The sequence below is a fragment of the Phytophthora infestans genome, genomic scaffold (assembly GCF_000142945.1).
Source record: "Phytophthora infestans T30-4 supercont1.47 genomic scaffold, whole genome shotgun sequence".
NCBI classification, from domain to species: Eukaryota; Oomycota; class Peronosporomycetes; order Peronosporales; family Peronosporaceae; genus Phytophthora; species Phytophthora infestans.
Genome location: NW_003303712.1, coordinates 861,116 through 876,801, shown reverse-complemented (window position 1 = coordinate 876,801; position 15,686 = coordinate 861,116). Strand labels below are relative to the sequence as shown.

The window sequence follows — 15,686 nt, the reverse complement described above, 5'->3', positions numbered from 1 at the left end:
GTGATGAATACTGCAGACGAAGACTATGATCCGCAGTGGCGAATCGTCTTACTAAGTAATTACTTGACAATGTCGCTGAGAGTACGAAATACTAACAATATTATAATGTATATATAAATATAAAGACTTGAACACACAGTCATCGAACAAATGCATCAATTTACTCCAGCTCTTTTTGGGCAGCATCGGTACCAGAGAATAGCATGGTAGCGGATCAAGTTGGCGTTCTTGCGGATGCCAACACGGCGTCACATCACATTCAAAAGTTTCTTTCCGGTGCTTTGGAACGCCACGTCACATCTCAGCAAGCATGCAACATTGTCAGAAAGGTGCTGCAAAGTACATCTGCTGACAAAAAAACTATTGAATATGCGGGATACCTTGGCATGGTCTGATGGCAACGAGGTTCTCGTTCTTCAAGACCAGAATGACGTGACGAGTGGTATTAATACAGACTGTCGTACAAATGTTATTTTCGAACGCTGGGGAGAGACTCTTTGTATGGATTGGACTTATGGTACAAACAACTTGGGATTTCATCTTGGTAAGTTTTCTTCATTTATTTTTGAGGCGCCCTTATCTCAATAGTTGAGCGCCCTTATCTCTGGTGCAGCACCTTAATTATTTTTGTGTTTAATTGCACACAGGGAGTCTTCTTGTTACCAGTGCAACGGGGCGGGGTGTGCCGGCTGGACTTTATTGCGCTTGATAAAAAAAGAATGTACTATGGAGGCGATTCTTCAGTTTTTCAAGAGGAAGAACGAATGTTGGGCACAAATAGAGACTTTTGTCGCTGACAAGGACTTTAAGGAGTAGAGAGTGTTGGAGAGGTGCTTTCCCGAGACGACCGTACTCTTGTGTCAATTACACACAATGGCACCCTGGAGGAAGGTCGTCAAGCGGGCAAAGTATGATCTTTCGGGCATTCAGCAAGGTGAAGTGGATTTTCTATTAAGCAGATGATGTACAGCATTACAACGCCGGCTTACAATAGATCACGAGATGGATTCGAAACGTTTTGCAAGGGAGAGTGTCTGAGTATTTGCAGCAAGGCCTGTCCAGAGATTTTCCACTATTTCCAGTAAAACTGGGAGTGGTGTAGTGATATTTGGGCCAACCATGCGCGCGGAAAATATTTCACGGCTGGGAACACTACAACTAACAGGACCGAGAGCAACTGGAATCAGTTAAAACGTCATCTTAGTCGTAAAACGAGAATCGACCGAACAATCGCTGGCTTGCTTCAGAACCAAGTGAACATTGTGAATCACTTGTTGTCGTCTATCCGAAGATTTTTCACACAGTCCCGTCCTGTTCATTCCTCATTTTTTGCATCGCGTTGCGGGTCATCTTTCGAACGATACGCTGGTGAAAGTTTCGTTTCAATGGGACCTGTGTGGTGAACAAATCCGACGCCACCTGTACGCAAATAGAACCGACTCAAGCGGAATGTAAGGTGTTTTTAGCTGGACAAGAAACCACAGCAGGCGATACTTTATGTTCGTGTAATTTCCTTTTTTTTTACAAGAGTCGGCGACTGCCTTGCCAGCATATCATGACGGTTGCCAGCAATGGACATGGATTCATCTCGCTACCTGCGCCAGCAGTACCCGTGCGATGGAGTATGAAAACAACTGGAGAACTTTACGACACACCGGAAAAGAGTTTGGAGTCTGTTCGCCAAGTGATTAATATGGTGAAAGCTCGACCGAAGAACTTAAGGGATACCAAAGCTCATCCTGCACCCTTAAAAAGCAACCTCACCTCCAAAGCGCGAGTGGGAAAGCGTTGTTTGAACCTTCTCACCCTCCGTCGGAAGAGTTCGAACTTGAAGCCACCCAAATATCCGGAACACCAAAAGAAGAACAAAAAAATGTATGGCGAGATACACACATAAATGTTATTTCAAACAGCAATGCTTTGGAATCTAGCGAAGACCGCCGCTGTGAGGTTAAGCGAAAATCAAAGTAATACAACCCAACCACCGTAATCCCGCCGTGTTGAAGTGATGAAACTTCCTGATCCGAAGCCTCGTACCCGAAAGAAGACAAGACAAGGGTGGATTGCCAAGCAACCCAAATTGGCTGTTGTTCTGCTTGCATCGAAGGTTACTGTTTCGCTGACCCAGATCATCCAGTTGGCTAATTATTACTTGAAAATGGAGAAGGTGTCAAACGTGCTCGACCAGTATCCTTTTCGCATAGAAGACAAGTTTCTACAAGATCGTTCTGTTACGTGCAAAGTTGCGATGAAACCAGTGGTGACATCACAAATGACCATGCCTTTGTCATACCTGCGTCTCTCTTGAAGAAAGCGTCTGCTGCTATAATCTTAAAGCGCGAGGAACTCGCAAGCGGCGAATGAGGAACATCCGTGGGGGTATGCTGGTCTCATTTGGCTCAGAAAATCTCGCTCTACACAGATGGGTATTTTATATTGATGGGTTAAGGGAGCCCTTCATGAGTTAAGGGCACTTTTAAAGATATAAGGCTGCTCAAATTTACACAGACACGACTAAATCCTTTTTGGATGGAGCTTACATCACTTTCTTAACCCCTCTGATACCGCAAATGGAGTCTCTGAACGTGCAAACATTACGTCGTAACTTACGACGTCCTAATAACAGCATTATTGTATAGGGGCGCCCCTTTTGCCGTAGGATACATCGGCGATGGTGAATAAAATTTTGAAGTGTTTGGTCTTCACGTGTCGTATACTTACGACCTCTTCTAAACGCCAACGCATAGAGAGATCTCAACTTACGACTTCTACTAAAGCCTGATTCAAGAAATGTACTACCCACGTACAAAATCAATTACATAAAACAACGACACTCGAGATACTACAATCAAACCCCGTTTTATGGCGTTTTGAAACGTTAGCTACATACGCAGTTTCGCCCTCGTGATCAGCATCGTCCTCCTCTTCCCGCAACAACTCACGGCGTGTTTTCTTGCGCGCTCCAAACTTGGCCGGACGTCGAAACACAACTCGTTTCCCAAGTGACTCAGGAATTGATTTTCCCCTCTCAAAATCTTCATGCCAAATCTGGAAGCATGTTTTCGCGATTCTATTGTACTCACGCCGAGCTTTCGGGCAGAGGAAAAATTTGGCCTCGCCGCTGGAGCAGTCTTCACAGTAGAATGTCGTCTGGAAAGATTTTTTTCTTTCACCGCGAAGAAGTGCGCATACCTTACACGCACGCTGTCTACGCTTTTGAACGCCGGACACAATGACCCAGTCATCGTACTGTTTGTAGATGTGCTGTGGGAGGCGACGACGTTTTCGCCTGGAGAGAGCGGATGACTGTGGAGTTGCTATAGGATCCAAGTCGAAATCTTCGGGTTTTAACTGCAGGAGCTGGTTGTGGAGGACAGCCATCCACGCAGCACGAGACATTGGCGCAATTCTCGCGGCCCGGCATACCTCCTTGTGTGTGATAAAAGCATTCACGATCGCCAGATCTAGGAAGCCTAAAAATAAGGACTTGTAGTACTTTCGAAACCGATAAGCCATTTGAATTGAGAACGACTGCAGGCGGAGTTGATCATGAATATCAACTCCGCCCATCCACCGCTGATAATCGGTCACTAGCTTGGGACACTTCACAGTAATCCTCCCAATTTGTTTCACATTGCGCTGAATCGTATCCTCCTCCATCGATGCACCCGTGGCCAAATAATGGACTGGCTTTCTATCCCACCAGTGGCACGCAACCATTGTAGGTGCTGCCTCGCAGCGCGAGAACGTAAAGGTTCCTCTCTCAACTCCACGAGGCCGCGTCCGACGGCCTTCAACGACTTGACGGTCAAATCCAATGCGGTTCGTCATGATAGTTCCGACGACGTAGATAGACATACCGAGGAGCTGTAAAGCCAGCGCTACGGACGAATAATACCGATCGACAACGACCATTCGAAATCCACTAGAGCAGTCGCCAAGTAAAATTTTCATGTTGCGAATGACGGCAGCCGCACCCGTCTTGTTGTCAATAGTGGTGGATTCTCCGTCTGTTGATTCACGGGCTCCAACATAGACCTCAAACCTAAACCAGTAAGTTACGACGTTAGCTTTTCAGACTTGCTAGAGATGTCAGAAGTTACGACTTTGAAAAAAGGATACTAACGCACCTGTGGCAGTAAGCTGTCTTTGAGTCGCAAACCATAAAAAGTTTGGTACCGTACCGATGAGGTTTATCTGACATAAACATCCGCGTAGTGTTCCGCCGAGACGTTGCTGGTAGCACACCTTCATCGAACGAAAACACTGCCGGCAATGTCCAGCCAGATTGGAAGCGCTGCTGCAGGATATCGACGACCGGACGCAGTTTCCACAGTTTGTCTCGAGTGCGGGGTGCATTGTTGTTTGTGAAGTGTAGATCACGTAGGATAGCTGTACATCGGTTGCGTGGCATATATTTGCCAAAGGTACCAGCAGGAAAAGCTCCGTCACACGCCATCGCCCAGTGCTTCGAAAACCGTTGCTTGTGGGGGCACAACATGTGCGCAACAAGCAGTTGATCACGTGCAAGATTTCGCAGGTATCGTACGCCTTCGCAGCCCTCAAACGCCGTCGTATCTGCAAAAATGTTTCTGGTGACGCGATACGGTTGTTACGCCTCTGGCTTGAGCGTATTTTCTTGGCTTCTGAGTCAATGTTCTGGGCTCGATAGCGGTTGGTTTCAGTCGCGATGTCGACCCACAACTGCTTAGGCATGAAGTAGAACAGCAACCCTAGTGGTGTAGTTGCCATTTCCCGTAGCTCGTGCGTAGGAGTTGCTTCGTCACTTGAAAGCCCCTGGTAGCTCGGTCTACCACTTTCGAACAGAGAGGACGGTTCACTCCACTTCGTCAGGCGCAAAGCATCCTTGTCGATGTTGGCAATGGAGAGAGTCCCACCAAGAGAAGCTACAAATGCCTCGTCAACTAGTTTCAGCTCATCATCCGGAAGTTCGTCGTCGTCTTCAACATGTTCTCTGCGCTCTACCACATCGTCCTCTTCACAGTCATCACCACCATCATCGCTGGTGCTAGATTCCATACACTCGAAGTCATCGGAGTGTTCGTCTTCTTGTAGTACATTCACATCGTCCGCTCTAACGTGGACAGCGGGTGGAGACGTATCCACACGTTCCACATCATCCTGCTTGCTCTCGTTGTCCGAGAACTGGACATGTCCTTCTGATTCAGCTTTCGACAGCATTCGCTGGAACGCACCAACAACGACATCTTCGTCTGATAACCCGATCTGACCAGGTAACTGTTGCGCTATGTCCGCAGCCGGTGCAGCCACTCCTGTATCAGGCCCGGCATTTTCCTCGTTAGCATCACTGCTGCCGTCAAACAGGGCATCCAGCGTAGGCGCGGACAACATCAGAGAGCAGTCAATTTGAGAAGGACGGACGTTTCATCTGACTCCTGTCCGTTGTCGTCACTGCTTTCGTCCAGATTGATCAGCCCAGACGAAATGGCATATCTAACAACCGCGTCCTCGCCTTTGAGCATGTTAACAGTTAGTACTTAGATATAAAACCCTTCCAAAGATTTGCTTACCAGTGAACATGTTTGTCCCTTCAACCAGCTCCTGCGAGTCACGATTTGGAGCGAAGTACATCCACTTCGTAGCAAGCCGCGTCGGTCTTTTCGACGTCCACCCGACCGCGCGGAGCTGCCGCCAAAGATGTTTGAAGTCTACCGAACGCGCCACCGCAGCATCTTTTGTCACCGTACTCGTTCGCAACCTCGCCATCTATCCACTTGCGTGACAGAGCTCCAATTTCCAAATGAGCACGTCTGGAACCGTGGAGCCACTCATCACTGGGTACGGATCAGCATTTCCCGCATAACCCTTTCCACCGCCCGTTTTGTGCACATGCAAGTTTGACCTGTGTGACCTTATACCTTTTGGAGCAGAAATTACACTTGATTAAAGTAATGGAGCATTTTTATCGAGCCATTTGCTATTGTTGGTGTTGCGAAAGTCGTATCTTACGACTTTGTAGTTTTGTGAAGTCGTAAGATACGACCTTGGTAACAGAGGGGTTAAGCAGAATAGAGAATTTTTACATACCCAAGGCAAAGGCCGGGGGATTCATTGATGATGTCAAGTGGCTGGACCAAGATTGGCGCCTTATTCAAGTCCAACCAGTCGAACCTTTTTTTTTCCTTGGAGGTTAAAATGAGTGGATTACTCCATTCAGAACCTGCAAAGGTTCGCCAAGCTTTGGCTGAAGACGTGCTTCAGAAATATTCAAACTGTTCTCTGATGACAATTTTGAAGAGCAAGTCGGGGTCTGTTTTCGTTAATTTTATGGATGTAGTTGCCATAATTTCTCGCAACGCAATGCTGAACGACGCAGTATCGGCATGGGGATACAGATGATCACTGACACGGTTAAAGGAGCTGTTGCGCTGTCTTCGCTGCTGATATGGCCAAACCAGCCAAAACAGTGGTTATCGGAGACACCATGTGTGATTTTGCCGTTGAATCTGGATATAATTACTGCGATGTAATCATCGTGAAAGTGGCGTTTCCAACAACATAACGCGTAATTTTTTACGAGCCTTTGCACAACGATGTTATCAAAACATGCCTGGAAAAACACAGTGATGCCATATTTGGAAAAATGGCAAATTGAAAGTGGGGCCAAGAAGCTATTTCCCATCGAAATTCTAAAATAGTGGATTGACGAGCCTGCTCAGTCCGATGGCACAAGCTATGGATTTCTGATGTTAGGAATAGCTTACGCTTTCTTGCACAAAGCCCATAGGTTTGAGCGTCATCGTATCACGGAGGCCTACGTACGAGTGATGCGGTTGAGATTGGCGTGATTGCTGCTGTGTACAACGAATCCTGCCGTACGGAATGAAGAGGAGTTTGAAAAAATGCAGAAAACAGATGAAGAAGCTACTAAGCTCACACGACAATGATCATGCGTTTCAATGTTCGAGGTACTGCTTCACACAAAGAGATTGCTCATTACTATAAAAAATAAAAATATAAAAGTTAAAAGTTTTGGTTGAGAAGAGTTTACCAACATCGAATTCAGCATCCAGTTCACTGAGCAGGAGGGTAATTCATAAAAAAAATAATAACACGCCCCAGCACCATCCCATACAACGACGGAAAATCTCTCGGAGTTGGAACCTCTCCGATGCTTGCACTCAGCTCATTGACAATGTAACGGGGTACAATCCAGTGTGCCCCATGTTACAAAAAGAGTGACCCGGTACTCTTGTGGACACCTGGTACACGGTATTAGGTGCTCTCGGAACCAGTCAGTGCATGACTACTTAGCTCCACTATTGGTAACCTCTAGTTTGTATGAGACCCAAGCTTATCTTACTTATAAATACATCAATCTTAAATCTACTTTTCTAAGTAGCAAACCGTTCCCTTTGAGGCCGGGAACACGTGGACTAACGTTCACTCGGGTAGTTAATACCCTTAAGCACTTCCTCTGTGCAAGGTGCTGTGTGACCCCGTCACACTTGGTAGCACTAGTAGTCAATCCAACACCATCGCGGGTAGATTGAGCTACCTGAATCCTCTGTGCGCTCAACGTTTAAGCCAAGATGGACCGAAGCGAGTTTCCTCGCTTGAACGACTCACAGTACGAGTCTGTTCGGAAGATGGGAGGCATCTTTGGACAAGATGTCCTTCGCAGCTTGGCGGCGGCGACGCCTGCCGAGCAACAAGAGCGCGTGACCGCGTTTGAGACCTACGAGCGTGGTCTCATCGCTCACGTCCGCGGGAGCTTGGAGGCCACGATGGCCACTCCCCGGGCAACCAGGCCTAAGCCGGTGTGGCTGAAGGCCCCGTGTTTGAGGGGAAGGAAGGAGAGAGCCTTCACTTCTGGGTCCGTGAGGTGGAGATCGCCACGAAGGTGGGTCTCATCTCGGACGAGCCAGTTCGGGTGGCATTTGCCCTGTCCAACCTTGGTGGACGTGCCAAGCACTGGGCATACACCAGGGAGACGACATCTCCTGGATGTTTTGCATCCTGGGGTCAGCTGTGTGAGCAGCTTCGAGCCGCGCTCCTACCGGCGAACAACGAGTTCCGCCAGCGCTCACGCTTTCTCGCGTGTAAGCAAGGTAAACGTGAGCTGCAGGAGTACGCGCAAGAGATGCACACGTTGGTGGCATCTCTGGCAGGGAGTCCTCTGCCTGAAGACATTAAGACAACAGTCTTCATGGGCGACCTATAGGTCGGTCCTGCTCGCACCCAGCTATTCCGGGTGCAAGCGACAACTATGGAGGAGGCGATTCGAATCGCCCTCCAAGAAGAGTACAGCCACAAGCAGGCTGGTACTCTTCGGGAAGAGGAACATCGCCACGATGATAATGGCGTTCCTCGGCAGGTGGAGCATCGCAGCAATGACGCTGTTGCTCCTGCTGTCACGCAGCCCGTTGATACCGGTGCGTACAGCGAGCCCGAACCCATGGACTTAAGCTCAGCCGAGAGCTTGGTCCGCTGCTATGGATGCGGCGGACATGGACACTACCAGCGTGTGTGTCCCTCGCTAGTCCTCGGGAAGAAGACGGCCCGTGGGCCCCAAGTCCGGTCGCGCAGGCCACGGCCAGGTGGACGAAGACTCCCCGGCCAAGTAGAGGCAGTTTGCCCTACTGAAGAGCGCTAAGCCTTCGTGATGGGTGTGCAGGTTGTGCGCACCACGGGACTTAGCCCAGAGAGACGTGGTTCTCTCAAACCGGTGAAGGGCAGTGATGGGCTGCTGGTAGTACACTCGGTGTACGGGGGTACGGTACCCCTTGAACGTTTGATGAGTTCTGGGGCGTTGATACGCCGCCGGAACGTCGCTTGGCATAGCGACATCCGACTGCACTCTATGTCAGAGTGGCGGTCGTGGGCTGGTCCTTGGTGAACTAGCTTTTGGTACGGTGAAGGAAGTACCAATGGTCCTCAACGGACCTGAACGTTTCGGCTCGATGAACTCGCGCACCGCGGTGTCGCTCGCAGTTCTCGCCATGAACAACATGGCTGTGCCGAACATAAGGCACAGCCCGGACTTTGGTGTGGCAAGGCTGAGAAGGGCCTACCAGTCCAGGTCTATGACGGAGCATTGGTGAGTCATGTTTCCACCTCCGTCATGACTGGGGCGTCTGATACAGACCGCCAGGACGCAGAAGCGTCACGGAGCTGCTAACGCGCCGACAGCTCTGCGTACAGCAAGACCATGCTACGCTGCGGCAATGCCACGGGCATGGGTCTTTTGCCCGGCGTGTGGACCTGCTACACCAGCAGCGTCCAACGCCGAAGGTCGTCGCGCCGTACGGGCTTCGACAGTGGTTATGCCTTTAAGCGCTAGCCAGGTGGGTAACTTAGAACCACACGGTCGCCCAGACCTTAACTGAAGAGGAAGGCGCTGAATGTGCTTCCTGTGTGGATAACACAGTACCACACGCAGTCGCCCAGACTATAACTGAAGAGGAAGGCATTGTCCATGCTTCCTGTGTGGGTAACACAGTGCCACACGAGGTCTCGAGTGCCTCTGATGTCGTCAACGAGACATCACGACGTGGGTAACGAAGTACCACGTCACGTCAGCCGCCGCAAGTCGGGTCTGAACCTTGTTCAGGCCGACGTCGCTTCACGCGACTCGGAGTTCAGGGCCCGGACTCCTCTGACTCGGTCGGTGGACACCAACTCTGTCCGGTGTGTGAGCGGGTCTGCCACACCAGCCGATCCCAACACCGAAGGTCGTTGCGCCGTATGCGCTTCGACAGTGGTGGTGCCGAAGGGCATTCACCAGGTGGGTAACATAGGTCCACACTGCGGGTAACAAGTTCCGCAAGCAGCGAAGCTGCTTAAGGAGACCGACATTCGGTGCTCCGAGCGTGGGTAACAAAGTTCCACGCTAGGTCACTCAGGCCATAACTGATAAGGAAGTCGCTGTATGCGCTTCCGGTGTGGGTAACAGAGTTCCACACAACCAAGGTGGGTAACAGAGTTCCACACAACCAAGGTGGGTAACAGATTTCCACACCCAAGGCGAGTACCATAGCGCCGCACACAGAGCCATTGGATCGAGGCGCGAGGTTGTCTTGGCCTCGCCAGACGTGAGCAACTCGCTCGACGTCAAGTCGCGCAGACTCAAACGGCTGACGCAAAGGCTGAATGCCTTCGGTCGACACGGCCGACGCGGTCGACCATACCGACGCAGTGCACAGGGCGGAGAGCCGTTACGCCTGCCAGCGGCTATTAGAAGCCACGAGAGACTCAGTAGTCTCGAGGTTGAGTGGGGGAGAGGCTCGGAAATACCTTTCCTCCCTGGTCTTGAGGTAAGACCAAGTTCCTTACGGAACCAGGCGGCGATGTACATCGACTGCAGGCTGGAGACGAACAACCGGGCTAGAGCTGCGGTAGCTCTAGCCGAGCAAGGCATAGTGGCGAAGAAAGCCACTAGCGCAAGGTGCCTCGGAATCGCTGAGCGAATCAGCAGTGTTGAGGTTGCAAGCAACCACACACGAGGCGAAGCGCGGGCCTTGTGCAATCAACGCACTGGTCCCTTGGTCATGAATGACCTGTCGAGTAGGGTGAACGGAACGTCTCACCCGCCGACAAAGCGGTTGCGGTACGTGATGTACGCAACGCGCCAGGTATAATGGGCCGTGGAGCCATAACCCAAGTGTGGTGCACGAGTGCTCACACAACTGACCAGGTGGTGGTCGAGGCAACGCACGCAGTCGTAACTAGTGCCGCGCCGAGCATGACACTGTGGTGATGGCTGCTTGCCTCACCATGGGTTGGTACCTCGGTGTCAATGCCAGACACCAATGCCGCAGTGGCATAGTGGTGAGATGTGCCCCACCACGGTCGAGTACCATCAAGGTACATGGTGTCTGTGACAGACACTGGTATAGGTGCAAAGGATATGCACCATACCACGACCCGATGCGCTCTGGACGCTGTGAGTCAACGCACGTACCGTGCATCAGCACTGGCTGCTGTCGAGCGGCCTGCCAGGAGTTCCACGTAATGAACTCGTCGTGCATGACACACATGACGTGCACGGAGCACTTATGGTAGCTGTGGTACGTGTCGTACACAGCGTACCTCGTGTACGGGCCCATGGACCTGTACACTGTGCTTGCACATGCGTCGTGCATGATGCGAGCACTGGCCATGAATCTGTTCAGGCGACAGCACAGCAGAAGCTGTTGCCGCCAAACATGGCAGCCTTGTGGTGGGCGTAACGCACGAAAGGCTAGTACCGTACGGTACATGGTGTCGATGGGAGACACCTACATCACGGTTGTGTACCGTCACGGTACACGGTGTCGATGAAGGACACCTTCGCGCCGTTGGTATGGTGACCAAGACGCGAAGAGAGCGTGGCAGAAGCTCCGCCCGCAAGGATGGATCCTTGCTGGAGCCAGAGGCATGGCCCGAGGTGAGCTGAGAGCTCCCTCTAGTGCTGGGGAAGGTGTTGCCCTTCTCAGTGTCGTTCCTCGCGGGAGACACCATGCTCCGGACGCGTTCACGAGGACTGTCGTGTCCTCTGGTGCGAACTGTGGGCGAATGCCACACGTTCGGATGCTATTGCACCCTGTGCCAAAGCACTGTACGCGCGCTAGCGCAGGAGCTAAGGCAGTTCTGAGTGTAGGCTTTGCGGCCAACACAGTTGTGAGCATAGGGATGCAAATCCCAGTGAGCTTTGGCAGCACAAGTCACTGTGGGTGTGACTGAGAGCCGCGCCAGTCTCGTGGCTGCTCAGTGTGATAATTCACCTTTTGGTGTTTTAATTCTCTCACTTCTGATTGGAGAATCAGTTGTGATTGGAGAATCAAGTGATTCTCAGTTAAGTGCGGGAGGATATAACGGGGTACAATCCAGTGTGCCCCATGTTACATAAAGAGTGACCCGTCACTCTTGTGGACACCTGATACACGGTACCAGGTGCTCTCGGAACCAGTCATGGCATGACTACTTAGCTCCACTATAGGTAACCTCTAGTTTGTATGTGAACCCAAGCTTATCTTACTTATAAATACATCAGTCTTAAATCTACTCCTCTAAGTAGCAAACTGTCCCACTGAGGCCGGGAACACGTGGACTTACGTTCACTCGGGTAGTAATACCCTTAAGCACTTCCTCTGTGCAAGGTGCTGTGTGACCCCGTCACAGATCAGATGATCATCTAGAAAAATTACAATAATATTTTTTTCAATAAAAACATTATTGTTTTTTTTAACATCATTTTATTTTCGTAAAACTTCGGCAGATTTTGTGGTATTTTATTATCATTGTTTAGGGCGTAATTCAGTGCTTCACTGGAATAAAGGTGCTTGATGACTGTGTAACGTTAGGGTGCTCTAACGCTATTCGTCATGCGACCTATGACTGGTATGTTTCTGGACATACATTAAAGGAGCTTTTTTTTATATAAATGAGGCATATCTGACGAAAGTGTTCAGTTCGTCAAACTGATCGAACGTTAATCGTTGTGCCTACATATTGACGTGAAAATGCCCCCCCTCTCTTGTTCATGACAAATTCATCTGTAACGCTCTTATCGGACGCCGACACGTATTTCCATGACAGCATCGATCGGTTCGCCTCCAGCACCGAGAAGCCAAAGTGCGTGTAGTCAACTGCAGCATTCCACGGAGCTGTTCCAGCGGGGGCGTCGGTCAAATTTTCAATATTCCCCGCAGCACCCGTCAAAATGTAAACTGGAGCCTGTGGGTTATCGTACGTCTTAAAGTCGTTGGATACTCCATCCATCACTGCCGCGTTGTTGGCGATTGGTAGTTGGCGCTCATAGTAGTGCTTGTGAGCCGTGAGAACGACGTCCACCTTGTACTTGATGAACAGCGCCTCAAAAGCAGATTGCACATTGGCGTTCTGATCCGTCGGCACTCCAGCGTCGTCGCATCCGTCGACATCATAAAGAGGACGGTGCATTCCAACGATGATCCAAGGCACATTACCACGATTCGCATCAGCCTTCGCAAGATCTGACTCGATCCACTTGAGCTGATCACCAAAATTCCCGTTCTTGTGGGTCAAAGTGTACTCGTTCGAGGGCGCATTCGGGTAGTCTGTCTCGGACGAAAGCGAGGTAAAGTGGAGTGGGCCGTGGTCAAACGAATGCCACATATTGAGAGCGCCACCACTCTCTTCGTATGGCATTTTGAACCGAGAATTATACGCCGTGTAGTTGCCCAACATGTTCTTCTTGGTCCGCGAGAGCTGACAGGCAGGTGAATGACACTCCGCCTCGTGGTTACCTACAACCACCATGTACGGAATAACGCTCATGACGGGGGCTAGAGAATTCATCCACTTGTTGTAGACTTCTTCATAGAAGAATCCAGATACTTGCGACGCCACCAAGTAGTCGTCGTCCGCGTACGCGATGTCACCGATGTGGTAGACGAGGTCAATATCATTCGACGTCAACGTATTCGCGTATGTTAGAGTGTCCTCAGAGTTATCGCCGTCTCCGGCATCTCCGTAAATCAAAACCTTAAATGTGGAAGTGTCCGAAGCTGATCGCGCGGTCACGAAAGAGTTGACATCACTCTGGTACGTCGTCCGGGTTCTGCTGCCGACCTTGTAGAAGTATTTCGTATGCGGGGACAGACTGGAGACCGTCGCGGGATGGTGGTACATTTCGTACTCGTCGTCACGGTAGTAATCGACGCTTTTGACTGTAGTGTCCACGAGTGCCAGTGAGGCTTCCGAAGTACCGACCCAGAGTGAACTGTCATCCACCTCTTCGAACGTCGCCCAGGACACCGTCATGCCCGTTCCAGCCGTCGTACCGGCAAAAGCCAAGTGGATCTGTTGCGGGTAAAAGTTGACACCGTCCTTGACTCGACAGGACTGACTGAGGGTAAGATCTCCGAAGTTGAAGTTGTAAACGCATAGTGCCGATGGTTGACACCCAAGCGAAGACAGCGACCAATTCCAAGCGCAAACAGTGTCATCCACCAGAACGGCGGCGCTTGCAGCGCTAGCTCCAAGAGCCAGGAGACCGAGCGAGAGAATTGTCATGAGAACTGAGTCCAAGTTTGGAGGCTTGCGCTGAAGACGATCGATTGAAGAATGAGCATATACACTCACCTCCAAATCGGGGTCGGTCACAAGCCGTACAAGAGACTTGAGGGTGATGGCATTGAGCTCGATGTGCAGTGTTTCTCTCTGCAACGAGGGAAACCTTATTGGAATGGATTGGGCGTGGGTTCCTGTTGTCAGCGACAGATACTTGAATCTACATGACTAGCAAACCCACATCAAACATTTTGAGTAATGCCAAGTCTGGAAATCTTGATCAATTGTGCCTCGCTCATGCAATTCTCTCATTTTCTAAATACCGGTAAGAAATGCTGGGGTTACGAGGGTTACAATGTAGCCAACATACCCTTTCATAAAAAAATCTTTTTCAACCAATCACTGCACGCGGGACTTTTCATACTGGACACCAGCCATTATCTGACCTCATGGCAGGCAAGAGGAAGCGCGATGCTTTTTCGGCACACGATAAGCTGGTGCACAAGAGCTGTTCGCTGTTGCAGCGCGAGGCGAAGAAGGTCCGAGCATTCTTGGTTCGCAAGGCAGTGCAGCAGCTGAAGCAGCTCCGCCAACAGCTCGCAGAGCCTGTGGAGGATGCGGCTAAGCAACAAAAGCGAGACCAGAAGTTGCGCAACAGTATCGAACGGTTCGAGCGCGAGCATGCAGCGCTAAAGACTCTAGATCTGCAGAAGCTGGTGACTAGAGCCAGAGCTCAGACTGGGTTGGACAAGCCACAGCCCCAAACTACCGAAGAGAATGAGCACGAGGAGGTGGAAGAATGGGACGAGGAAGGCAGCGAAGATGACAGCAGTGAGGAGACTGAGGGTGAGCAGGGTGCGGAGCAGGGCGAGACTGTAAAGGATCCAGATTCTGCTGCTGCTGGACGGGAGACGGAACAGAAGGAGACGCAGGAAGACGCTCCCAATCCGGACTCGGAACTGGATGAAAAGCTGATGGACCGCATGTTGGCTCATAAGCAGATTGTGCCGCTTCTGGACGCCATCAAGAAACTGGTGGAGAAGGAGGAAAAGGAGGCCGAGAAGAAGCGGCGGGCACATGAGAAGCGCGCGTTGAAACGTGGACGCCACGAGTCGCTGGTCGGCAATACTGGACGCAGTGGTGTAGCCCCCACCTCGTTGTTCCTGGGCTCTCTGTCTGGACGCGGGGGACTGGACGATGATATGGAAATGGGTATGGACGAATATGGCACTATGGCTGGCGCAGACGATGATATTGCTGAGTTCCTAGGCGAAAAGAAGAAGAGGAAGAACCGACCTGGTCAGGTGGCACGTCGCATGAAGGCTATTCGCAAGGAGGAGGCGCTCAAGCGCAAGGAAGACCGCTCTAAGGGCATCTTCGTGGCGTACAAAGACAACGCGGCGTCTGTAGGCAAGTACGGACTGTCCGAGCGACCGAAGAAGGCCAAACCGAAGGCCAAACCAGGTAAGGGCGACAAGACAGACAAGCACAAGCTGCGTAATGACAAGCCGCGTGCAGCTTCGAAGGATGTAGAGCCACAGAAGCAACGTGCTGCCTCTGTTGCTCCAGTGGAGGCTGCTCACCCGTCGTGGCTGGCAAAGCAGCAACAAAAGGAGAAGGAGAAGGTGAGTCTGACAGCCTTTAGCGGCAAAAAGATCACGTTCGACTAG

At 50.8% G+C, this 15,686-nt stretch overlaps 2 protein-coding genes across 2 annotated transcripts; one reads left to right on the top strand and one right to left on the bottom strand.

The window, feature by feature from the left end:
- Positions 1 to 12,438: 12,438 nt before the first annotated feature.
- On the bottom strand, positions 12,439 to 14,019 carry PITG_17037 (calcineurin-like phosphoesterase; the record flags this gene model as incomplete). Its single annotated transcript, XM_002897195.1, has 1 exon — positions 12,439 to 14,019. The coding sequence occupies one exon, from the start codon at positions 14,017 to 14,019 to the stop codon at positions 12,439 to 12,441; it is 1,581 nt and encodes a 526-aa protein (XP_002897241.1).
- Positions 14,020 to 14,465: 446 nt separating this feature from the next.
- On the top strand, positions 14,466 to 15,517 carry PITG_17036 (uncharacterized protein; the record flags this gene model as incomplete). The annotated part of the gene is made up of 2 exons (XM_002897194.1): positions 14,466 to 15,480; positions 15,510 to 15,517. The coding sequence occupies 2 exons, from the start codon at positions 14,466 to 14,468 to the stop codon at positions 15,515 to 15,517; spliced, it is 1,023 nt and encodes a 340-aa protein (XP_002897240.1).
- Positions 15,518 to 15,686: the final 169 nt, after the last annotated feature.